Consider the following 26,465-nt stretch of genomic DNA (forward strand, 5'->3'; position numbering starts at 1 on the left):
ACACTCTAGCCACGCAATTCCTGTAGTACACCAGGGTTGCTGAATCGAAGAGGAATCTGTGTTATATCATGGAAGATCTACTTCAGACAGTGAACACCGTCATTAAAAAATTATACATACAGAAGGGTGAAATCATAAACACTCTAAAAGATAAGTTATGGAATTATTATTGAGAGGGACAGAATAATACTTATTTACAAAGAATCATCTAATTTAACACAGAAAGAGAAAACACCCCATGGACCTGTTCTACATTTATTTGTGAACTTGCAATCAAGTTGCGTAGCAAACAGCAATGATATGCTGTAAATCTAATCAGTTACAGAAAGTTCTACCCTTAGGTATTATTAGATAAAATTACCAGGTTTGGATCTTCAAAACACAACTGAATACATTTTGAATGACTTTTGTTCCGCAGTAATAATTTCCAACTCTTAAGTCTAATATAAAAAATCATGCCAGGAATACATGATGCTGATTAAACACATCAGACCTACAAAAATCAAAGATTTTTTTAACTCATGGCTCCAGATGTACACTGTTATCGCTTCTAGATGAGTTTTACTGCATGTCAGCAGTACAGAAGAAGTGCAAACAAATGGGGAGAGCAAGGGGCAAGGAAGGAAAGGGAATAAGGATCTATTTTGGACTTTGTCAGCATTAAACTTTACCGTGTCAAACAAACCACTTGAAGCTATTTTCAAAGTACCTACTACAGCACTTTAGGTACCTGCTCTGATTTCCTAGCTCACGTAAGATTTATAGATTTGACTACAACATGAATCCAGCACAAAACCAACCCTTCCTTGTGCCAACTGATTCTCCCTACGACTTTGACTCAGCCTTTGATGGAAAAAAAGAAAGTTTCATTGAAACCTTCTTTTATTCATGTATAAAACTAACACATAAACTCACAGACCTTTAACATCTGTCTGACTCTATTAAAAAAGAGTAATTTGAAAAATCTTCTACCAGAGCTTTTACCTGCAAAATGGAAATACTAGTGTTTATGTTACCTCTTTGCAGTATTGCTGGGATTATTTTGCTGATATCTGCCAGATTTTGAAGAATCAGGTGTCATACAAGCACTAAGTAATGTTGCTGCAATGATCAATATGTTATCCTAAATGATCCTTACACAGCCTTCCGTCAAAATATATTTGACATAGCCAGGTGACCTGGTGCTAACATTTAATTTTGGAGCACAGGCAGACGTACTTCCTACCGGCGCTCTTGGAAAGGATCCCTGTGTATTTTTGGGATGCTATGTCAAACGATCTCTGTGACATTTGCTGTTCTGGAATAGCCGCAGCAGAGCCACATATTGCTGATAAAGGTTTCCTGGGGACACTTACTGGAGCTTCACTGTCATTGCGGAACCATGACACAACAACCTGTGAGCCTGACGAGATGTGTGCTGCCAGAGATGGAAAAAGAGCTATCTGCAGCTAAACATAGAGCACCCAAAGCATAGTGGTGGCTATTTCTAAGTACAAGCAATAATAATTATGAATATCACCAATTCTTCATGGTAGAATTAAAATACTGTATTTACCTGATTTGACTACGCGGCGCAGAAAAGCTGGAATAAATGAAGGAGTTAGTAGGTGGAGTTTAGACAAGATCTCAGATACACTTAAGCTGGCCTAGCTGTGCTGCCACTGAACTCAGCAGTACAAACCTGACTGGCTTTTACGGCCATGGGGTATCCTGAATGTTTCTGAAGTCTTACCCATTCGAATTATGGATCCAATTTATAAAGGCATTTAAAGAAATAGTTATGCATATTCAACAAAGCATTTGAATATGTTTCATTTTAATCAGACGTTTTGATCACAATTAACATATATATTGATGCCATCAAGTTCAATAGAAAGCAAGTAGTCAGAGCCATTTATATGAGGAAAAAAAACCAAACCATGGCACCTTTAGCCATAAACTAATGATTAGATCATTAGGCAGAAGGCAGATTAGAACTTAGGCAGAAGGAGACATAGTTGAAAATCCCTCCTTAACTTGAGATCCAGTTTCCCAAGCAATCCTAAAAGCATTCCAGACTAGGTTCAAGGTGGCAGGGATATCCCTGCCAAGTCCTTTTATAAATTTGACCTGCTTAAACTGTTCACTGCCCGTCTCTAATATTCCCACCAATGAGGCACTTGTCGTGACGCAAAACAAAATCTGCAAATGCTCAGAGAGAAAACAGACACGCAGACATACAGACTCTGGGTTGTATAACTCAGGCTAAAGCTTCTTTAAAGTATTGTTTTTCTTCATCACAAGGAAAAACAAGCAACTGGTACTTTTAAAACATTTGCGAGGCAGCTATTTGTTAATTTATTGACTTATTTTCTTTTAACAACATAAGATTAAAGCAAAATTAGATCTTGCCAAGGTGGATGTTTTTCCCTTGACTGTTCTTTTTATTATTTTATTAAAAATGCTTAATAAAAAGACCAGAGAAGTAACTATCAGTCCAGGCAGCATTTCCCTGATTTAACTGGGTCTGTAGTGGAGTTACTATCAATTTGTGATTCAAATCTAGGAGGCCTGACCCTCTTCTTGTGCCCATTTTATATATATATAAACTCTATGGGCTCCAACCCAGTCACTCCTGATTTGAAAAGATCTAAGCAAGATCGGAACCGAGCCAGAATTACACTGAAATGTCTGAGTCCCCCTGCATGGAGCTTATGAAATATGTTTATAGATTTTTAAACCAACCTAGTAAGACTATTTTCCTCCCAGTATATATGCTGGTGTCTGGACTACTGGTAAACCTTGTAAATTTGGTAACCTTAATACCAATGCACAAGGCCAGTACACTAGAAGAGGAGACTTAGGCTGCTGATCATACACTGCTTCACCAAAATAAGTTTGGAAGAGACATGAACCGTTGTGCCCATCATCTGCTCGACAGCTCCGAATGGATGAAAAATTCAAGATCCGTAATAAAACCCTGTGCTCACACCACTTCCAGGGTGACAGCTGAAAAGTGTCGGAGACTGCACTCACTGTATTTGTCTGCTTTGTAGGGTGTCTACATCTCTCTCCAAATGTGAAACGCTTGGCCAACCACATGACCAAGGATCCAAAAAAATGTTATTGCCGGTCTTGGAGCACCAGACAGGTTGAACCAGATGTTTCAGTATCATTATTCTTCCTTGTGCTTTTCTCTATTATTTCCTCTTCACCTAGAAAGTTCCGCTGAACATGAGGAAAAATTTCTTTACTGAAAGAGTGGTTAAAGATTGGACCAGGCTGCCCAGGGAAGTGGTGGAGTCCCCATCCCTGGAGGTATTTAAAAGACGTGTAGATGAGGCACTTAGGGACATGGTTTAGTGGGCATGGTGGTGTTGGGTTGACGGTTGGACTCGATGATCTTAGAGGTCTTTTCCAACCTTAATGATTCTATGATTCTATGATTCTATGAACATAGGAACAATTTTGTATGGAAACCAGAAGCTGAGTTCATAACACCCAGTAAAATACCCACATTTCTCAAGAAGTTCTCAACTTTGTACCTTCCAGATCTGATTGTGAGTTCTACTCATCATCAAAATACTTCTCGAGGGCAGTCTACAAATCAAATAAATTACAGAGCCTGTACTGTTATAATGGGTTAAAAGGTTCCTGTCAAGTTCTCTCTCCCAGTTTGTAAAGCCATTATTTGGTTTTGATAACCCCAAAATTCTGAAACTGAAATCAGTTTTCTTATCAGAGTGACTCTCTTACCTTAAAACCACAAAAGCCTTAATAGCAGAGAATGACCGTTTGTACCAGGAGTAACATTTTTATTTATATCTTCCTTCAAGGCTACATCGCAGCAGTTCACCAAAATCCAAACCAGGGTTAGTTTGAAATCACCCTTCAGCAGAGATATCTTAAAAAAAAAAAAAATCCAGAAAATGCACAAAAAGAAATCCCAGAGTGCATAAAAATCTTGCACCTCCCTGGGATAATTTCTGGAATAATTCTGTCTAAAGGAGAGGACAAGGGCAGCTACACCCCCCCGAGAGCAGCGACTCCTGGGCTTTTGACGGAGCACGCTAAATCAGCAGGATGACTGCTTTGTCCTGGACAGCCAGGCCCTCTGACTGACCAGTTCATTCAGGGATAGTAAGTTTGGTGCCAAGTCCTGCCATCGCTTTTAAACATACTCCTAACAGACACCTAGAACTCTCCAAAATGAAACCGTTGGAGATGACAGAGGGCTCACAGGTTCCTCGCATGTCTGTTTGCTGCACCAGGAGACCATGAGTGTACCAGGACTAACCTCTTCTCTTTGTGATAATCCTCTAACAAGAAATGACTGTAAGGGGCCCTGCAAATACTGCGATGCTGTTAGTCCTTGAACCTTACCTTGGCTGGTACCGTATCCCTGAGACACTGCAAATACCCCGTCACTGTGCCTGGTCACGGACAACGCTCAGCTCCTAATGGGAGGAACAGGCTGAGTGTTCGGTGCATTTCATGCCTTTATGCCTTCAGCTGGCAGGCGGGAATATGTTCAATGTCTGAATCGGTGAGTCTGGAAGATCAAGGCCTTTGAGAGGTCTCTCTTGCTTCTTACGTTTGCAAGCACCTGCATGTTTTCTCTAGACGGGTGTTCACTATGACTGCGGTTGAACACTTTGTGAAGTAAAGCCTTACACCTTCAAGCAAAAGCTCTTGCACACCTGCGCTGATGAACATATCCAGAATATTAATCACTCAATACCACAATGACTCCTTGCAGAAATGACTGTCTGCCAGCTCACTACGCATTCTCCTACTACCATGATGATACTACCATCTTTAGATTGTCAGAAACATGGACTATTATATATGCTGTTATAGAGTATTTCCAAAGCAGGAAGATTTTTAAATCAAATGTACTTTGGACCATTCCTATGGTTTGTTTGCTTTCTAGACTGCGCTCATCCTGACCAATGCAAATAGACAGTTGTAGTCTCAAGTCTTGTTTGTATCATATTTTGTTTTCCATGTACACAACGTATCTCCCTTCAAATTAACTTTCTAGATATTAGGCACTACTCCAATTCTGAAATGCAAGGAATGTACATCCAAACACTTGCTTCCACTGCAAAAGGAAAGAAGCCATAAAAGTTCTGTGATCCTCCCATACGGATTTTAATAGTCTGTATGTAAAAAGAGCACCATTTCAGTTTAGTCGTTATGTTCAAGTATACAGGTGCAAGGCTGCCAGAAAAAGCTAAATATACCTTCCATCAGGGTGTCATTTATACAGAAGCACTTTGCCTCTCCAGCACTCAAAGAATTAAAATTAACCTGAGTGACGACAAGCTGGGTTAAGCACAGAGCAAGCGCTACCTCCCGATGCTCACTTCCCCAAAGCTGCTGCTGCCAGCCTCTCACGCTACCACACATCAGGCCTTTTTTTCCGGCAGGCTCTTCCAATTCCTTGTCAAACAAGTTTAGAGGGGGAATTGCTGCTGGAGAGTTTCAGTGTTCATAAAAGGCCTGCTTACACAAACTGCAGATCTGATTAAGGCGGCACCATCTCCCCAGCGGACCTCACCACTTCTCAGCACTGCCCGTTCTCACCATCAGTCTGCTTGTGTCCTACTCCAGATTTGGGGGGGTTTACTCTCAAATAAGCATCTTGCAAGAACAAACGCTCATTCACAAAAAAACCCCAAACTCACAGATCCAGGTTAGGGCACCGTTAGAAAAAGAGGAAAATCAATGGGGATGATAACAGGTGTGATAACCGCTTAACCCGTCTCTGCCGTAGCGGTTGAGCTAGCTGTGTCCTGGTGGTGCCCGGCCTCTCTGCATAGCTCAGGAGATAGCTAACCTGCATTAGGTTACAGCACGGCTCTTCTGTTTACAACCGTCTCTCTTCTTGTCTTTCTAAGGCTCCTGCTCTCCTGGTTGTTAAATAGAAAAAGGAAATAGAGCACTTGTGTAACACCTTTCTTTTTTTAACCTGAGACAGAAACTGCTTTTATTAGAGACTCTATGGCTGGTGAAAAACAGCCCTTTCTGGTTTATTTGTGCTTGTGGAAGATACAGTTTTCTCCAGGCCACATCTACTGCCCTACATTTTTCTCACTGATCTCTGCATTTTCTGGCTGTGTGTTCATCCAAGGGGGCAGGACAGAACTCTTCTCCTCGAGTGAAGTATTAGCTCCACAAAAATCAAATGACGAAATACTCATTGACCCCAACACCTATTAGAACTTGCCTCAAGTGTGGTCCAGTATATTTATGTTTGTCACTTGTCCGGTATCTCATACTCACCCAGAAGTTGCCACCTTTCTGTTCTTCTTTCCAGCCTTAATACAGGCAGAGTAAGCGCATTCTCCTTTGCAGATTCTCTCCTGGATCAGCCTTTCTGTTCTTCTCCCCTTACTAATATCCTATTCTTTTAAATTTCAAGCTCCAGAAAAGTTTTCACCTGTTCATATTTCTCTTCTATGCTCCTATTTTTCAGCTTTTAGCTCATCTCTTGTTTGGATGTTCTTCTCTTTTTTTATTTTCAACTTCCGAGCTGTATAATTTAATACTCTGGTTACATGCTTTACTATACAACTTTTTAGGCTTTTAATGAAATTAATGGCACCTTTCCAAAACATCAAGAATTACAATTTTTCAGCCTAAATGGAAAGTCTCCAGGAAGACACCAATTAATTCTTTTGCTCCAGCTCTGCAACTTCTGAGTTTTATGTGAGTCTCTATGCAATCCTGTAACATGCATTATGCAGGAAGTCACATTACTAAAACTGTTATTTCTGGAGTTATAAATCTTCAGGTGATGGCATGGCTCAATTGAATGCAGTGCCAATTTTTTTCCAGTAACTTATGGATCCAGAACTTCACACAATGAATCCAGGCAATGACCTTCACTTTAACAGCTGATGCAGTCAAAGAACCATATATCACAAACATCCCTATCAGCCTCAATAAAATAGTGTGGGCACTAAAATAAATGAGTGGCTAAAGGTTTGCATTCCAGAATACATTTGTCATGACAGAGTGCCAAACAATCCCACTAACATATTTTTTAGCCCACAAACATCTCCATTAAACTCACCTTGGTAAAACAACTTGCAAGAGGAAATGTATCTGGATGTATGGACCCATGCTGGTCCATTTTAGTACATTAAGCTCTGCACAAAGGATCTACTGGGCATTTATGAACCAGAAATTCTTGTAAAATCTGTTTTCTAGGGAAAAAGACCTTGATGCTGGCTCAGTCAGAAAGGCTGCACCTGAACTGACTGGTTTTGGAAGATGTGTGAAGAGGCCATGCATACATATCATGGATGTGGCTGCCATTTCAACTTGGAGCCCAAAATATCCATCAGGGAGTACAAAGCAATTATATACCCTGAACTTGACAGAAAGGAGGGGTTGGAATTTGCTTTCCCAATCATTCAGTACTCTGTTTGCAAAGGGTCTGATGTAACTCCCACATATTAATAATAATCCTAATGATTTACAGGGATGGTTTAGGCTCAGAGAGACCAAACACCTGCATTTTATATGGGCATAGTGGATTTCAGCCTCGACGTACATCGAGGCTTTGAAACATGCTCTGAACATCAAAAAATCTGAGCTTTTCATGGGGACAGAGTTTGCATGAAGTTTGCTATTAATAAGGTTGTATGTGTAATGGGTTTGAACTGTGCCACTGATTTTAATGGTAGGATTTTCATAGCCCAAGACCAACAGATGTGCCCAATTTGAAACATTCTGAAATCCTACCATATAACAGGTGTATTTATTTTTCTGTATTTTCATTAAATCAGTTTCTGTTCTCAGTCACCCTTGTATAAAATCAGAATGAGCTTCGGGCTGAGGAAACTGAGAGTAAAAACTGATTTAGTTTTCATTTTTTTTAGAAAAAAAAAGTATTGCAGGAAATAATCAGAAGACTGCCTGCTTAACTCAATCCTTTTTGTTTTATGATCCATTAGTGTTTCAGACCTGACAGTCTCTGCCGAGGTACCAAATCATGGTACCCCTCAGCTCTTCATGCTCTCTTCCCAAAGAAGAATGGAGAAGGAAGTCAGGATTCTTAGTGAAAAGCCTAAAGTCTAAAGTCAGGACACAGTACATTGCAGGTAGCAGGCTAAGAATAACAGGACAAACTCGCGAGGAGAGAAATAACAATAAAATACAGGAACCCTGACTCTCCCTCCGCAACATTACCTAATTCTAATGTCACGAAGAAGAAAGCAGTGTGAATGTGCGTGCAAGAGATAACAGGCTGTCAAAGCACCGCTTCCGCTCAGCGCCAGAAAATTAAAGTTTGATTATTCAGTAGAAGCTGAGCTGATCCGAGAGTCACACCAGTGTCCAGTTCACAGTGCAACTTACCTTCACAAAGAGCTCGATTTCAGGGTCCTTTCCTTCCCCATTAGCAGGAACAGAGTCTGTCATTTTTCACCCCCAAGGCTACCAGCTGATCTCCCGCTATTAAGTGGCAAAAGGAGGTTTCAACTGCACAGCGGGTAGGTTTCCCTTCCGAACAGCTCTCACAAAGCTTTTAAAACATCATTTGTAATGGCAAAGCTCGAAACCAGAGGAGAAAACAAGTTTGCAGGTTAATAAATAAATAATAATCATAAAAAAAAGGCAGGCAGCAGAAAAGCAGTCCCTGTTACGGCCGTGTAGTTCTTCAGAGCAACAAGTGCTGCTGTGCTCTGGTAGAGTATCCTCATCTGTCAGAGCTGCAGTTCTCACTGCCTGCCCAAAATAGCCCAGAGGATAAAAAAGAGGGTGGGGTTAACTCACAGGGGAGGAGACAAGCTCCTGGTACCTACGCAGGATCAGTCTCTGAGCAAATAATTCCGCTCTTCCCTGTTTTCAGCATTTCTGTTGTTCCCTCCCTTCTTCTACAGCTGGGAGCACCAGTGACAGGGGAAGAGGGAAGGTCTGCAGCAGGCTGGTTTCATTGCCTTAAGCAACAGTGATGTTTTTTCCTTCTTTTCTGAAGGGTGTTTGTCCTGCTTCCAGCTGTTCAAAATCCTGATATTGTTATTGCTAAGAATGGTAAGGAAAAAAGAGCCTGATTTCTTCACCCTGTGCGTTGGCTGTTGCATCGGTGCAAGGAGCGTGCAGAAAAGCAGAGCTCTGCCCCAGCGAAAACCCCTGTGTGTGGTACAAAGCAGTACAGAAGCTGAAACCAAATACTCTTAGGTGAGAAAAGCACCCGTGGTGCCACCACTCCTGATGGAGTTCAGGAGCAGAGGAATGGGAATGGGGTTACACAGGAGAAGGAAGAGCTTCAGGGCCCTGCGAAAATAAAATATTTGGGTCCCATAACTATTTCTCAGTGTGTCCCTTGGGGTGTTGGTTGTAGCAGAGGGACAGGAGAGTGATGATATGCTGGGGTGGAGTACGGAAGAAAACTTTCAAGAGCCTCAGCATGCTATCAACATACTGTCATCATCTATACTCCCTTCCTTCACCCTGCATTCCTTGCGTGATTCAGAGGTTGCCACACAGCAACCCTAAGCAAGAGGTGGCACATGACAGAAAGGCCTGACACAGCTAAAAGGTGTGGAGGAAGGGAGTGCTGGCACTGTACAGGAGAGTGGACAAAGGCAAAGGGGTTGGGTGGGACTGCCTCCTCATTGCCATCATTGCCTGGAGGGACTAGCTACTTTCGTGCCCTCCTGCCCTTGGAAAGTCCCTTCCTTCATCTCTGCCCCCCTGCCCTCTGCTCTTGTTTCGGGACCGCCACAGCTCCGGCTCACAGGCCGTCGGCAGCTCGCACTGCCAGACACCAGCAGTTTTACTGCCCAGTCCCCTTCTGACATAGAGAGGCCTTTTGGGTGTGGTTTTGACATGATCAAACACTCGCCTTTCCTGAAAGTGCTCTTAGCCGTGTGCTTTCGTGATGATCTTTAATTCCCTCCCGTGACCTCTAGGTATTTGACACAGGTCCAGAGCAGTGGCAGCCCACATCTCCATGGCTCTTTGGGTAAGCTCTACGGGAATTTGCCACAACAGCTGTTTCATGTGCACTCCATGAAGCACTGAAATGGTTAACAAGTAAATCTCATTATGCTGTTGCAACTGTAATTACAACGTAATCAACATTGTAATTAGTGTAAAAGTATGCTTATGGTTTTTAGATCTAATTAGCACTCATTCAAATAACTGGAAGGTTAGCTATAAGAGAATTAAGTGTTATTACTCCTTTGATTTCAAATTTTTACATGTAATTTTTGGACTAGGTACATTAATTACCAAACATTTATAGTATAATTATTCTTAGGCCTACAGGCAAACTTCCAAGGACATGGGCTAAGTGTACTTACATGTAGCAAAAAGAATCACTGCATTGTAATTACATATTACAGTTATAAAAGTCTGCCAAAACATAAGTATAGTCACCGTATCTCTAAAAAGCATCCCTAAATAACATATTATCAACTCCATGATTATAAGCTTTTGTTTTTGCTGAAAAAATGTTTTGCTTTAGCACCTCATGTGATGACATAATTTCCCTTCAATGAGGGCTCCTGGAAACAAAGGGAAGTGGGTCATCTCGACTGAGGTTACCTGTAGCTCCAGCCTCACTGAAAACACTGTTTTGATACAGGCAACTCTTTCAAATAATTTCTATCACAGGAGCGTGTATATCAGCTCTGGAGGAGAAAATACTGCCAGCTGTAAGAACAGTGAGGACGTAATACTGCTAATGCTAAACCAAAATGTTTAAATAAAATCAGCATTCAAGACATCGGCACTTATAAGATGTGATGCATGTGACCTATTTTGATGTCTATTTTAGAATGAAAAAATGTACCCTAGAAGTGCCTACTTTTTTCCAAAAAAAAAGGGAGCCCAGGGTAACAAGCTCAGATAAAGACATCATAATGGTCAGACAAATCCCGCTGCAATTATTAAGTAAAAGAAATCTGTGGCTTTAGTGCCTGCTTTCTATGCACGTGTCATCTCCCACTTCAGAAGTTGTGCATGCCTTGCGCTTCTAAAGTTAAACTCTAGATGTAGCAATTTCGGTAGAGACTCAACGTGTCAAAACATTTAAATCCTTCCTTCCCAATTACTGTCTGGGTTTCGAGGTGTATTACAATTACTTTGCAAGATGAAGATTATTGTGCTGAGGCTCAGCAAAGCAGAAGGGAAACTGTGCAATACAAGTGTGAAGCCATTTCCATCCTGACCCAGATATAAACCACTGCAGAACAGGTCAGTCTCCATCTGGTTCAAGATGCTTCTGGGCAGCAGTGCCCCTGGAAGGTCCCTTCCCCATCCACTTTCACCCCTGAGGCACCACCTAGCACTCATCCCCTGCCCCAGGACTTGATATGGGGTGCTCAGAGGCTACAGAAGCCTATATATCACACATCTGGTATTCTAGCTGTGCTTGTAGGTATCCATAGAAAGAATACCCCAGCCCATCTCAAAAATACTCTGATTTTCAAAAATCTCCCTATGGAACCCCTAGAAGAGACCAAGCAAAACAGAGTCCTTGTTCATATAAATGCTGGTTTTTTAAATACCTTCTGAAAGCTTGATTGAAGATAACCATTGCAGGAGGCAGTGAGTAGGAGGAAAAAAAATATATATATAGATATTTACTACTTCAGGAATCTATTCATGCATTTACTGCTTTGCTGTCTTATAAAACTGACTTATCACTTACATCTGGGTGGAACCTTTTTGACTATAACGGTTGTTATTGTCTACACGGCTGTGTTTTGTGTTATGAAATCAGCTCTTTCTTCAGCCAAATTAAGGGTAAGATACTGATAAATAATTAGTACACTCTCATTTTACTGCAAAGAATGAGTCGCTTAGTTTGGCCTATCATTTTCTCACAAGTCAGAAGTACCAGAGGCTTTGAGTTACGTACAAGAACATTAGACACTGAATTATGAACTCTTCATAAGCCAAGTCATTATAGTTTGAGGTTTATGAGATATATAAATGAACATGAGCACGTCATCCCATTAATAAAAGAAGAGGACAGCTTCAGAAAAGGAACCGCCACATCTCCACAGAAGACCTCTATTGTAGGTGAACTCTGACACACTATCAGCTTTCACAAGCCTGATCCAAGCTTCACTTCCAGCAAAGATTTGTCCCGAGGGGGTGAATCAGAGGCCAAGCATCCAGAATGTAATTCTATCGTGGAGTTCTCCAGCAGACCGCTAAGTTACCAAGAAGGATCAGGGCACAGAGCGCATCCGTCCCCCGGTGCTTACTCGGTGCTGCCACCCAGCTCATTCTGTGAGAGCGAGGCGTTACAAGTTTTATATGACACTGGTAAGATTTTTCACGTTGTGAATAAAACTCCATTATGGACGAAAAGAAGAAGTAAAATCTTGGTGCAGCTGCAGTAAATGGTATTTGGGGTTATGATTTTACCCGGGAATTATTTAACTGCTTAGTTGCCTAAAAAAAACACAACTAAGCAGCAAGCAGGTACTAAACCAGCACGTTTGAACGGGTTATAAAAATATATCTTCTGGGGACAGTTCTGAATTACTGGTAATTTCCAACTGCATTTATTGCATGCTAATAGCTTCAACATGCTACTTATTTAACAAGTTAACAAATGCAAGGAATCAATCCAATAGTTTTAGTTTCCTTTCGAATTACAATGTGTCACTATCAAGTTCTTGTTTGATCTTCAGAAAAATCAAAAGGGGTTTGTCTCAGGTATTTGGGGTCAGACTGGATGTTCCCCTCCCCAGATGTACAAGACATGCAAGGATGTACAAAGCTCTTCTCATTAGCCTCATGCCAAGGTTGGGTGAGCAGGTATTCTTCCTCAACTCCAGAGCCATACAGTGCCTCAAAACCTGTTGGTTTGATGGAGGAACTGTGATTTTGTTCCTTCTTATAAATTGTCCCACACTCAAGGGCATGGAACAAAAGACATCAAGTGATTCAGGCATACAGCCTGAATGTCTCAAGAAACGGGATGGGATGGCAAAAGCTAGGTCAGAAAACTCTGCACTTCCCTTAACTGGCAAATTTTAGATAGCTTGCTCTACATCCATCCCCCAGACATTATGAATCTGTCATAGCCATGAGCTACAGCAGCTCTCCTTTACCTTATTATGAAAACGCAGTATTTTGGCTCCAAAGGTCTCTGGATGAAACTCAGCTGTTTAACAGAATGGTCGATCACTAGAACCGGCTCAGACAGGAGTTTTGCAAATAAGTTCTAGCCCAAAAGCATGAAATTATTTTTATGTATCATTATGTTTTCACATGGATGCAGTATCAAACTTTGCTGTATCACTAATAAGTATTAACAACTTCAAGAGAAAAACCCACTGCTGTTCAGTGGGAAGAGGGATTTCATTATGGATAATTATCTCAGCGCTCGTGTTGAGACAGTCACAGCCAACCATTCACACGGAAGTGGCACTTAAAAGGTACAAAATCATCTCCTAATACTGCATTCAGTAGAGAGGCTTCTAGAGGGCAGCGGTTTATTCCTTTATTTCTTTATTTTACTATCATTCCAAAACTGTCATTTCAATTAAAAACAAAAGATACTTCCAAGCGGGACTGAGACTGCTCTGGAAAGTGGTATTGTAGGGGATACAATAGAGAGCATTACAGATTGTCCCAAACTGTGGGCTATATGGATAATGTAGCTGATGAAAGGAGCAATGCAGATATCCTCAGCCCTTGCTTTTCAAAATAAATCCTCCATATCGTTAGGTGTTATGAAGAAAAACACCACCAGGTAAGTGTGATGTACCTGTTGTTGTTGTTGTTGACTCACTGCTGTCACAGAACTAAAATTACATGATTTTACTTACAAGTCTGCAACAGAGTAATGCATATCCCTGTCTTAATTTACAAGTGTTCCTAGTGCAAGTCCCTATTTAGATTATTTCTATTCATTTCTTGGTATGCTTCTTGTCATAAATTAAGTCTAAATTAATTAGGATTTGAAGCATGTACATGCAAACTAGGATTAAATCCCCCCAAGCAAAAGACCAGCACACAACACGCTACTCCAATCCCAATTTATGAATTATTATTTACAGAAAGTGTTCAAAATGGCATGTACGTATCATGCAGATCTCAGGCTAGGTTTCAATTCCCCCCAGTAAATAAGGCCCAAAGAATGCACAATCGCTGCTGATTTCATTGGATACATTTTGTTTCGCTCTGTTGTTCAGCAAACAATTTGGCTGAAAGCAGAAATTACTTTCTATATTCTGATGCACACTATTTCTAAAAGATGAAGCGTTCAACAACTCAGTTTGAAATTCCTCGTGACTCAGACTAGTTCCCATGGGTTCAAATGTTGGCATCAGTGACATTTAGCTGTGCCAGATGAAGCCATAAAGTACCTGCACAGCAGGTTACGTGCGTGGATCTGCACAGCAGATTACAGGATCCTCTGTGGCGTACGTACTATTTGGCTTAAGAAAAGGGCATCTAGCTTTTGGCTCCCTGATAAACCCATGCTTCCTCAGTATGAAATAGCAGGGATCAACATCTTTACAACTCTCTTTATGGCGGCAAAGTTTAACCTCGGCATACATTAAGGTCCACCTCATCAATGGCAGTGCTGTATGCCTGGGTTAATGCAGCTGGCTGACCTGGAGCCTTACAGTGAACTGTAGAACTCTTCCATTCTCCTTAGAAAATTGCCCTCATTCATTTTTCATTACACCTTTTGGTACTTCTGTGATAAAGTTTCCACAAAGTTTGCCAGTGAACAAGCTCACTTTCCTTAGTGCATCACCTCAAGCTGTAACTAAATGAATAGTGGGTTGTTTGGGGTTTTTTCCCCTTCCTTCTTCAACCTAAGAGTTCAAAGTCTTGAAGCACCTGACGTTGACTCGGTGATATCTCACTTTAGTTTTTCTTTGCTTGAGGACCCTTTTCACTGCAGAGTTAATGCAGACAACCAGGACGAATCGGAGCAACGTGGTTAAGCACAGATGTGAACCCCTCTCCTGCAACTATACTTTGAAGTTAGCAGATTTTCACAGGTGACTGCCACGTGCAGGTTTTTAGGACTTCAGAGACCGCATCCAACATCTTTAAATGAAAGAGGGTGGTGGCAATTCTTAAGGAAGAGCTTGGCATAAGACTGAAAGTAAATCTTAGTATGAAATTCTGCTCTGAGCACAGAGTCTGAATAGTGATGGGGTTTCAATTAAGTCTGTCAGAATTGGAAATACTGGGTAGTCTAACTAGAAAGATGTACAATTGTTTTCCTCTTAAATGGAAGATTTTCCAAAAATTTTTCGTCTTTTCCTGAACATAATGCATGTGGCAGGTGTAACTTTTATAAGGAAGGTGTGGGTCCTTGGTCACCAGCTGCAATACCTGGAAGCAACCTCATAGATCACCGAAATGTCAAAGCACAGAGCCGTCTGCAGTCTCGCTGCTCTGACCTTGTTGACAACTATGGTACAACTCTAGAAAATGGACTAGGTTTTCCTGGGAGACCTACATCAGTTAGAAAAGTGCTAATGAGACAGAGAGCCCTTGACTCATTATTAGCAATTTCTACCTGTTCCTACCCAAGCAGCAAGTGAGAGTTAATGCCAGTCTAATTCGTAAATATATATAAAGGTATCTCATGATGTCGAGAGAAAGCCTAAATCCCCCTGCAGAGGATGGCACCAATAAGAGACTCTCAGGTTATCTCTTGGCTGTGTGTTAACACAGAAAATTGACTTTCAGAGAGGAAAGGCGAAGAGTTCAGAAGGGTGAAGTAGGCGTGCTGTAAGGATTGACTCCTCAGCTCTGTATCTCGACTAGGTGGAAGCCACTGTGTGGCAGTTTCTACCACCACTGCTCATGCTGGGTCTCCTGACCAGAAAAAGATGACTTTAGTCTACAGAACTACCAAACCAACATCCTCTGCAATTATCTCGTTTGCCATGAGAGATTTCTCAATTAAAAAATAAATTAAAAGGTAATTGAATGTTCTTATGAAAGGGAAAATGGCCAAGCAGTTATAAGTGACCTTTTCAGAAAATTAAGTGTATCGAATCAAAGCTGGAGGCAAGTTAGCCAGGTCATCTGTCAATCTTGCAGGATATTATAAACCTTGCATTATATTATTATAAACCAGAAAAAAAAAAAAATACTGTAACTAAACTGAAAGGAAATCCATCCATACAAATTCCATATTGAAAAGCTTCATAAAATCAAAGAGAAGGACTCAGAGCAACTGGAATTAATACACGAGGGAATAGTTTATTATTGATAGGGCTGATACTGCCACCTATTTTTAAGACTTCCTAATGCTTTCCCTGATTACACCCTGTTTTGAATTCAATGTAACTTTTGCCAGACTTTAAAAGGGGAGCTCTTCAGCACAGGTGTCTGCCTTCTTTATTCATCCAAAGCGCTTCAGACACCCAAAGGTTTATCTTGCAATGCAATCAACCACTGAAGTCACTGTTCCCCCAAAGCCTACAGTTGAAAACAGAAGACAGGCAGAGCTTGAAAGGGAACAGAAATGCAAGGAAGTGACCTGATTTCCCCAGAATCAACAGCAAGGCTAAGAATAGACTCCTGAACGCCTCAATGCCAGCTTAGTCAAACCATTGTCAAGTAAAAACACATTTGTTTTTCCAAGCGTTCAGAATTCCATCATTGCGGAGTATGCTCCCTATATGGGTGATTACGTGGGTATATATATACACAAGTACAACATTCTTGTACATAAAAATACAGATATTCTGCAGGCACTCTTCCAAAGACATTCCACCGGCCCACCTGTCACGCTCTGCTCGGAAAACCTGGCCTTCAGTTTGCCTTTTTTTTTTTTTTTTTTTTTTAAAGTAGAACTTGGTTACTTCTCCCATGAGTCAGAGAGCCCAGTGTGTGTCTTTATTTGACGGGTTAATTGTTAAGTGGAATTAAGCAGCAGAATGTTCTTTGGTCACATATTTGCAGGGACTTGGAGAACACCGTCTCCTCCCTTGCTGGCAGTCGAGGAGGGAATGCCAGGGCAGCTGTGCTGCTCTCTGGGCTTTTATACCGGTGCTATTTTTAGCTGTTATCAGCCACGGTGCCCAGGGCCAATCAGCGCCCGATGCCTGCAAGAAACTCTGCTCCAGTCCAAACTTCATTCTCTGCAATCTCACAGGGAGGAGCCAAATGACTGAGTTTGCTGCTCTAAACTTCTGCTGTTCGTTATACGGGCTCATTAACACATGGCAAGGCACTAGCACACCAAAGTACATGAATAGTTAGGACCACGATGAAGTTACTGATTGAACAGATAAGCACCCTGCCTATATTTGGTGAAAATAAGGAAATTTAAGGTGCTTCATAAAGTCTAATAAGGTATACAATCCTGCAGTATGATATATATATATATATCATATATATCAGCATAAGAAAGACACGGACCTGTTGGAGCGGGTCCAGAGGAGGGCCACGAAAATGATCAGGGGGATGGAACACCTCTCCTGTGAAGAAAGGCTGAGAGAGTTGGGGTTGTTCAGCCTGGAGAAGAGAAGGCTTTGGGGAGACCTTCTTGCAGCCCATCAGTACTTAAAGGGGGCTTATAAAAAAGATGGTGGCAAACTTTTTAGCAGGGCCTGTTGCGACAGGACAAGGGGGAATGGCTTTAAACTAAAGGGGGGTAGATTGAGACTAGATCTAAGGAAGACATTTTTTACGCTGAGGGTGGTGAAACACTGGCACAGGTTGCCCCGAGAGGTGGTGGATGCCCCATCCCTGGAAACATTCCAGGTCAGGTTGGACGGGGCTCTGAGCAACCTGATCTAGTTGCAGATGTCCCTGCCCACGGCAGGGGGGTTGGACTAGATGACCTTTAGAGGTCCCTTCCAACCCAAACTATTCTATGTTTCTATTCTATGATATATATAAAAAACAATCTGCGTGGTTTTTACAAAGGTGTTCTTTTTTATGTCACCTTGTAACTATGCACTATGTAACTAGAAACTATTTATTGCTGATTATTTACAAATCCACGTGCTCACCAAAGAAAGGGAAGAAAGACTAGTGCCTCTTCAAAATAGGCCACATGGTGTATAACAAATTTTTGATACTGGACCTTTGTCCAGTATATTTGTTTAGTACCTTTTCACAGAAATATGACCTTGTAGTAACTTTAGGCTTTGAGAAATTGATGGTGGAGTTAGACTGCTCAGACATAGACCTCCAGGGCCATGTTAGATGCCCTAGGGTATCCCGCCCAGCCTCCAGCAGCTGGTTTTCACAGGATCAGATCTCTTACATGTTACAGCAGCTGAATCACTTCCCCAGCTGAGAAAGCTGCTCTTTCTCAGATGGTACTTGGTCAGATTTATCAGGTGGTCAGAGTTCACAATTAGTTGATCTACAACTTAATGACTGACCTCCAAGAAATTTAGACTGGACGAATTCCTTAAGACAAGTCTATATTGGGTCCCGGGGTGTTTAATTCAGATAGATTGTCTCTGAGGTTTGTGAACTGCCATTTCTAGCCAAAGTATGAATTACTCCTCCTCCATATTCAGCTTCTATTCCACCATGGAAACAAAAGAGAAAAGCAAGCAGCTCAGACCAATGTTCAAGAAATTTTCTGTCTGACAGACCATCATTAAAACAGACTTCACAAATTTTATACAGCTGAATTCCCAAATCCAAACAGTCTTCAAACTGCATGTACAGAGTATGCATCAAAGTATCTTGAGTAATATCCTGTCTGCACTGAATCAGTGCAATACTCTTATTAATCTCAGCATGGCTTACATTCTCGGTCTGAGCATGCTACTATTCAGAAATATCCCTGAAATCTCACCAAGACCCACTGAGCATACAGCATATTAACTGTGATCCACATTGAATCACTTGATTAAAAATACTTGCCCTATAACCTTTTATAATATTTATCTGAAATGACAATTTTAATTTTCTTTAGTCCCCAAAATGACACAGACTGAAACATTAGATAATGAAATTAAAAGATAACAATTAGTGCCTTACAGTTTCATACATCTAATTTTATCTACGATTTCTCTATATGATAACATTTTGAATTAGTTAACCTCTCTATCTTCATAAAGCAAAAGATGGCATTTTAGTGTTGCCCATTGAACTTCCTCTTACTTAAAAACTATGATTCTTCTCTAAAGGTTCATCAGCTTTTAAAAAAAATTCCTGCTTTCTATTCGTCCTTTTCCCAAAGCACTGAACTATTTAAGTAGAAACATAATTTTATTAATTTAAAATGATTGAGAAAAATGTGAATGAAAGTTTTTATATCCTAAAATGTTAGGCATGTGTTTTATACTTTTTATGCATAAGCATCAGAGCATTCAGCAAGCTGCAGCACTGAGCTCCGGGATAATTTTTTTTTTTTTAAACAACTGGGATATGAGTGCAGTCTTCATTCTTAACGGGCCTTCTTGATGGCCTGTGAAAAAGCCCATAATATGTACAAGAAAGGTTACCTTCCATGCCTGAATCACAGCCCGATATAAAAAAAAAAAAGCTAAAAAAAAGGACTCTTAGGTCAACAAGTCTACTCTATGAAACTCAGGATTACTGAATTATTTTCTCCAGTACTTATCTGGAAAGGTTCTAGCTAATAGACATTAAAATTAGGAAAAATTTCTAGGGACATGAAGAAATAAAACTTTATAAGTTTAAATTATTTCTCCTGGTATTCCTATTTAATGAGGACTTGCCAGTATTATTTAGACACCTCAATGACCAGTCACATGCCATTTCTGGCTAACAGAGACCCTCTTGTAATGAGGAGCCACCAAAGCATCAGTGTTACGGGTAAGGACGCACATATTTATAGAGCAAGTATAAATGATCCATTCTGTGGGGCAAGTATAACACACTTCTGCTGGCCAGTTCTTTAATCAAATACGTTTTAAAATAAATAAAAAACTCAGTACAAATACATGTGAGCAGAGGTCAGAAGAGAGATTAAATACCTATATATTCAGATGCAAAGCTTCCACTCCTTCCATTTGCTTCTCAACCAGTCCTCAAGCTACAGGCATATAGTGTTGAGCTTCAGATGCCAAGATTTCCCAAAGAGCAGTAACATAGACAAGTGAACAACCCCATCTAAATGTCAATTAAGGATCCAGAGAGAAGCCCTTCGAAGCTGTTGAACTTAAGATTCAGGACCGGTACCTGTGAGCACTCTTAACGCCAATGAGACAGTGGGAATTATGCCCTGCTGGTGTGCTGCAGGCAGACTAGGGAACATTACCATGATGTTAGAAAAACATTATTGCTGCTGAAAGGAAAACAGGTGTCAGGATAAGTGAAAAACTGTCAAAGGCACAAAGAAATTAATGAAGCTTTTTCTGACTGACTCTAACGTTTATATCAGGACATTTCACCTCAAATAGAATGATGTGTTTACTTAAACAATTGTAGGTATCTTAAATCAGGAGGTTATTAAAAGAATCTTTTTTGCTGCTTGTTTAGTCTAGCTATAAAAGTAGAAGCAACCTGAGACAGGATGCAGCTGTGAAAAAAAAGGCACCTTTGTGGAAAGAAGGTATGTGCAGAAGGGGATTACTATGATGACTGGAAGAAGTGGAGACAAAAAGGATTGGCTGGTTTAGCCCAAAAACATACGAGGATGTCTAAGCCTAAACCGATTTTAAAAAGCGCTAAATGAAAGAATGAATGCTAATGGACATGAATAAATGTCATTTGGAAATTAGACTAAGGTGTCAAACCATCAGAGCAGTGACGTTTTGAAACAGATTTCCAAAATGAATAATAATGGCCACTTAGTTTTTACATCGACCTTGATCAGTTTATGAATTATGTATTATATGATGAGGCTGGCTGTGACAGAAAAGGACTCCATTTCATGTTCCAAAAGGTCATCTCCAGTCCCATGAATTTTTTTTCAGATTACCAGGAACCAAAAAAAAAATCATCTTGGTGAGTGTGCTAAAATTTTTACCTTTCTGTGCCACATTTTTTTATACATATATAAGTAGGAAAATAATGTTTTTCTCTTGGAAGATGTGTTCTTGAGTTTTACTTCATTAACACTTGTAGTCTGCTTTGAGGTGACTGCACGGAGGCTGCAACAGAAACTCAATTAACTCACAAATCAAAATCCTGGTTTCAAACACTGCTTGCCTGTACTGAAATCAGACCTGTGCACTAACCAATTCACTTCTCCTCTATTCCTAATTGTATCATTATAACTTCATGAAGGTCACTGACGTCTTACAACATTATCAGAGATGTACCAACAGTAAAAAGTCAACCATAATTGTATCATTAATTGATATGAAAAGGGTCATCTAGAGGTCTAAATATAAAAATCAGACCTGCAGACAACAAATGAATGACTTATTTTAGAGTGACATGCTGCCTCCTACTTTTTTTTTTTGCCACAGAAGGTAGTTTACTGCAGGTTCATAACATTTGCCATTAAGCAGTTGTAAGTATTTAAAAAATTGCCACTGATACAGAAAAATATTCAGGTGTTTCTTTTCAGCCACAATCACAGCATATAAGAGAACACTGAAAATATTTCTAATGGACCAGGAAATACAGTTGCAGAACAGTGGAAAATTTCCCTCCAATACAGGGTCTTATGACCCAAAGAAACAAAGCAGATTTTCTTTTCACAATTAAAATCTTAAGCTGTGTTTGAACTGGTACCTAGGAATTCAAACCTAGTAAATTCAGATGGCTTTTCTCTTCTACTATGGTGTCTAAAATAAAAAGCAACTACAAAACAAATATAGTTGAAAGAAACATATATGGGGGTTGCTGTTAAGAAAAGGATAAAGGTTGACTTAAGTTAAAGAAAGTGCTGGTTCTCAGTCTTGGAAAGATGCTAAAATGTATCAGATGATTTTATCTGATTAAGTTAGACTGTCCAGTGAACAGCTGAACTGTCCAACATTGCAGTGTTTGTTCACTGTTGCACTTCAGCTGTTGCTGAGTGCGGACACTGGAAAAAAAAAAAAAAAGAAAAATTAAATAGCCTGAAAAAAAGAAGAAAAAAATTCAGTCAGGAGTTTGTTTCCAGATACCCATTATCAGAATTAGCTTCTAGTCTAATCTAGTAATCCAGGCTTTGTATTTAAACTGTCACTGGTGGCATTCAGTTTATTTAACTTCAGGTGACCATGCCATTGTATGCCATTGTATGCAGTGAAAGTTTATGGCTTGATTCAGTTGCTTAAACCTAGATATCCAGCAGCATTTGGGAGGCCCTAGGATAGCTGAGGAAATCTGTAAACATATATGAGAAAGGATCTATGGGAGACCCGTGGCCTTCTGCAGAGGCAGCTGGAGGCCAGGAGGGAAGCCTTAAGGCATCTATAGCAGCACTGATGCCTATGGTTGGAAAACTGAATTAGGCCCCTACTCGATACAACTAACAGAGTCTACAGAACTAACCTCACCCTACAGCTGATGCCTACACTTGGCCACATGAATTAACATCCCACTGCACTATTTCAGATAGCTTTTTGCTGCAAAAGGAGCCTAGATATCCTGCAGAGACATGGTTAATAACTTGGCTTACAGACACACCATAAGTCGGGTGAGCCAAATCCAACCCTTGATATTTAAAGAAAACAAAAAGCAGAGCAGAAAAGCAGCTTTCCTCTTGCAGATTCCAAAATAATTTACATATATCATTACCAGTTCCTTTGCAGAGACTATCTATTACTTTGTGTTTGTAAAACATCAGCCTCAGTAGAGCTGCTCTTTTGGTACTTCTGCAATAAACAATTAAAAATAATACAAATCCCTCTATATTGGACAGAAAACATTTAACAGCTGACAGTACTGCTACACAGGTAAGTTGTCAGGGGCAGCAAAAAAGTAATCAATCCACAAACCTGAACATTTTCCTCTCCTAAAATGTAACAAAAGGAACTGAGATGTTTCAAAAGAAAAAAACAGACCAGGCTGGGATAACAGTTTTATTTTCAGAACATCAAAGAGGGAGTCACAAAAAGAAAATTGTAAGAAAAAGAAACAAGTATATAAATCCCATTTTAATTTTCTTTCAGTATGACCTACATATTTACATTGTATTTGCTATTGCTGCAATCACTGTGCAGTAACAATTTCCTAGACAATACGGGTCCGTATTTTGAGGCTGTTGCTACGCTACTGTGCTATACCCAGCCACGGTCGCTGCTAGAGCCAAAAGCTGAAGGTGGCACAGGAGTGTCAGCTGAAAATTGATTCATGGACCTTTCCGGAGGCAGAAAAGGTGCATGAGCAAGGCACAGACTCAGCAGAGGTCAGAAGCAAGACCTTTTATCCTTTGTGTTCAAAAGATTAAGCAAACTGCTATGCCTTGCTGCTAAAGCACACGTTCTGTTCATGACTGATAGTCAGGGAACTGGATGTTATCTGTAACAGAACTGCCATTCGCTAATCTTTTCAAACAAGCACACAGAGTAATTCAGATAAGCATAAATCAAGCTATGAAGAGACCCACAACACAGTTTTCCTCCTCAGAAATAAGGGTTACATAGCTACTAGGTTTATATGTTAAGACTTAACAGATTACCCATCTCCCATCCATGATAGGGTGTAGGAGGTAGCCATAAAGCCATGCTGTGTCTGCACAGTATGGTGCGCAGATATTACAGGTGTATCTCTATTTTCTGAGTTAGTAGAGCAAAAGCACTGGTGATAGTACGCTCCACATCAGATTTATATCAGAGCAATTCTCTGACTTCAAAACCGCACTGTTGTCAGTGACAGGTGATCAGAGTCTGATCACATCACTCAGATAAACCTAGTGCTCTTGAAGTCAAATGGCAGGTGCAAACTATGCAATAGTACTGCATTACAGCTGCTTGCAAACAGGCGAGTAGTAAGTGACTGAGACCGTTACAGAAGCATTTATTGGGAAAGCAGCAGGGCTAGAAGATGAAGGATTTTAAAGATGTTAAAGGACACACAATACGCTAAAACACGGCAGATAAAGTGTCCCGACTAGAGGGTTGGACAGATGATGAATTAAAGAGGCACTTGCTGTAGAAATTTCTATTGGCACTGCTAAATACACTACTTGTACCTGAAAACCGGAGCTTAAGAAATAGATCAATTAACTGGAGAAAGACTGCAAAAGGTCAAAAAAACCCTACAACAAACAAGCAAAAAAACCCACAACACACCAAACCACTCAAAGTTTAGAAATGATGACTCAAGCTTGAAGGCAGGCTGAAGGAATTGGATTTGTGTAGCCTAGGAAAGCAAAGACTGAAGGAAATTTGGTATCTGTCTTCTAATACAGAAAGAACCTATCTATTAAAAAGAAAAATAGCATAATTCAGAGCAACAGAATTTTAATAAAGGAAAATATTTGTCTCAGAAAAATACTTAAGCATTGACAGAGTCTAATTGGCGTAAGTGCTGAATCTGCATCACTGAATGTTTTCAAAGAAACATGTGTTAGGGATAGTCTAGATAAGACTGAGAGCAGGAGGACACATCTTATCACTTGATATTCCAGACTTGTATTTCTAAACTGTACTTGTAAACTATCTTAAGTAAGACTATTTGCAGTGAAAAACATCCATTAATTTCATTAAAATTATCAAAAAAGGTATCACATTATGATATTGGCTCCCTATTAGTCATTTCTTGCCGTGCACATGTTAACTTCAGCATGTTGCATCTTGGTCTGTAAATCTGCCATGACTGGAAAACTCTGAAAATAGTTCTTGGATGTTTTCCTTGCTCAAGTTGCTCAGTTAACACTATTTAAAAGGTGGATTATGAATCATTTAACCTTTTTCTAAGCTTATGAATAAGACCAAAATAATATTTTCTTACTTCCATTAGATATATTATAAAAAATATTTTTAAAAGCTAAAATGTCATAAAAAGCCAAATTACTATAGTTTTATGTACATATAGAGAGTTACACCTGCCACCTGGCTTCAGCCAGAACTCCTTTTACCACCTGCAAACCTCGGTGGAGAAGATATGGTTTAACACCAGCCTTACGTGCTGTATTGGAGTCAATTAAAAGACTACCCGGCTTGCATTGCTAAAAGGTATTTGGACACCCAATTACGCTTGCAAATATCTACCACCCCAAAATTGCAAGTACAGTTGTTTTACTCTGTAGACTATGAGTGTAGTAAGAAATAAGTGGTTGCAAATTTGAAAAACTGATGTTCTTATTAATGTCAATATCCACCCCTTTATTCAAAATCCCCTGCAGGACTTCCTACTGAAAGCTACAAATGTTCATCTATGCTGGGTACTCTTTTACTTTTCATCTGCTTCTACAAAATGCTTAGTTCTGCTCAGCAAAGCACCAGCATAACCACTAACTTAAGACTGGGCATCCGCGTGGTTACATTACGATTTGGTTCTGCTCTTTTCAAATAATACATGCTAAAAATTAGCTATGTCCTGTAACTTCATGTTCTAAACCATTAATACATATTCTTAAACAAAACTTTCTCAACAGATACCAACATGCTCCATAAACCACAGAAAAGCCAACTCAGTGGGAAGGAGCATGACTTTTGCAATGATACAAGCAATTAATCTGACTGTCCCTGTTAAGAACATGGTCTGTCATTCATAAGAGTTCAGCTCAACTTCGTGAGTCAGTAGGGAGCTAGCACAGGGTTGTGCCATCAAGTTATAGCCCTCAGACCTTCCTGACTTGGAAACAAGGGAGTGGGAACTTGGAAACATGTTCACGATGCTAAACCACTGTATTAAATTTGTATTGTTTGCATAACACAAGGTGTTTATTGCTCAGGGTAAAGAATTATCTTCCTTCTATTGGGAACTGTTCTCCTATAGCACAAATGTGTACAGAGAGGGTATAACCTGTAGCCAGTCTCAGGTCGTCAATAAACCAGAAGGGCAATAATTTTCTTCTGAAAAGAAAATAGAGGGACTATTCCTTAAATAACAACTCAAGCTTCAGGAAAACAAAAAGTTAAAATTTTCAAAGAAGCTCAACCTTCAGGACAAACACGCTGCTAAACAGGGAAATACAGCATACAAGTGAAAAGGTTGGACCTCTGAGCAGCAGCTACAATTAGGTCAAGCTGACCTATGCACCCAGTAACGTAGCCTGTATGTCAGCCATATTTCTCTTCAAATGTCAAAGGCTTTTGTTTGAAGAAACTACAATGTTATTGAAAGGGCATTAAGGTGACCATGACAAGCCTGGACATGCTGGATTCACACAAACATCACCATGTTGGTACGTGCTATATTCTGCTATTAAAGGTACAGGGAATTCCTTGATACAAGCCAAAATTTTTTACCTTATGGCACATCCTGAAATAGTCCACTGACGAGGACGTAGTTACCAAGTGCTAAGATTCAGTGGAAAATGAGTGAATGCGATTTCTTGGTGTCTAATACCACAGAACAGACTACAGAAAAGATTATCCAGTCTGACTGAAACTATGGTCCTAATGCAACAGCACTTCCAATATTCTGATGAAGTTAAATTTCTATTCTAGGCAGTGCACTGCAACTAAGCCAGCTAGACTGTAAGTTAG

The 26,465-nt window shown here is 40.2% G+C and overlaps 1 protein-coding gene across 3 annotated transcripts in view; it reads right to left on the bottom strand.

Moving 5' to 3' along the window:
* The window catches only part of CLIC5 (chloride intracellular channel 5), a 95,671-nt gene that overhangs the window by 54,990 nt on the left and 14,216 nt on the right, over positions 1-26,465 (bottom strand). Inside the window, exon 1 of one of the 3 annotated variants that reach the window (XM_076332659.1) lies at positions 8,350-8,710. The exons of the other annotated variants lie outside the window; for them this stretch is intronic. Coding sequence (XP_076188774.1) covers positions 8,350-8,412 — 63 coding nt within the window. The 5' untranslated portion in view covers positions 8,413-8,710. Of the gene's footprint in view, positions 1-8,349; positions 8,711-26,465 lie in introns of those variants that run through there. 3 annotated transcript variants of the gene reach the window in all.

The sequence above is a fragment of the Aptenodytes patagonicus genome, chromosome 3 (genome assembly GCF_965638725.1).
Source record: "Aptenodytes patagonicus chromosome 3, bAptPat1.pri.cur, whole genome shotgun sequence".
In the NCBI taxonomy this organism is placed as follows: domain Eukaryota; kingdom Metazoa; phylum Chordata; class Aves; order Sphenisciformes; family Spheniscidae; genus Aptenodytes; species Aptenodytes patagonicus.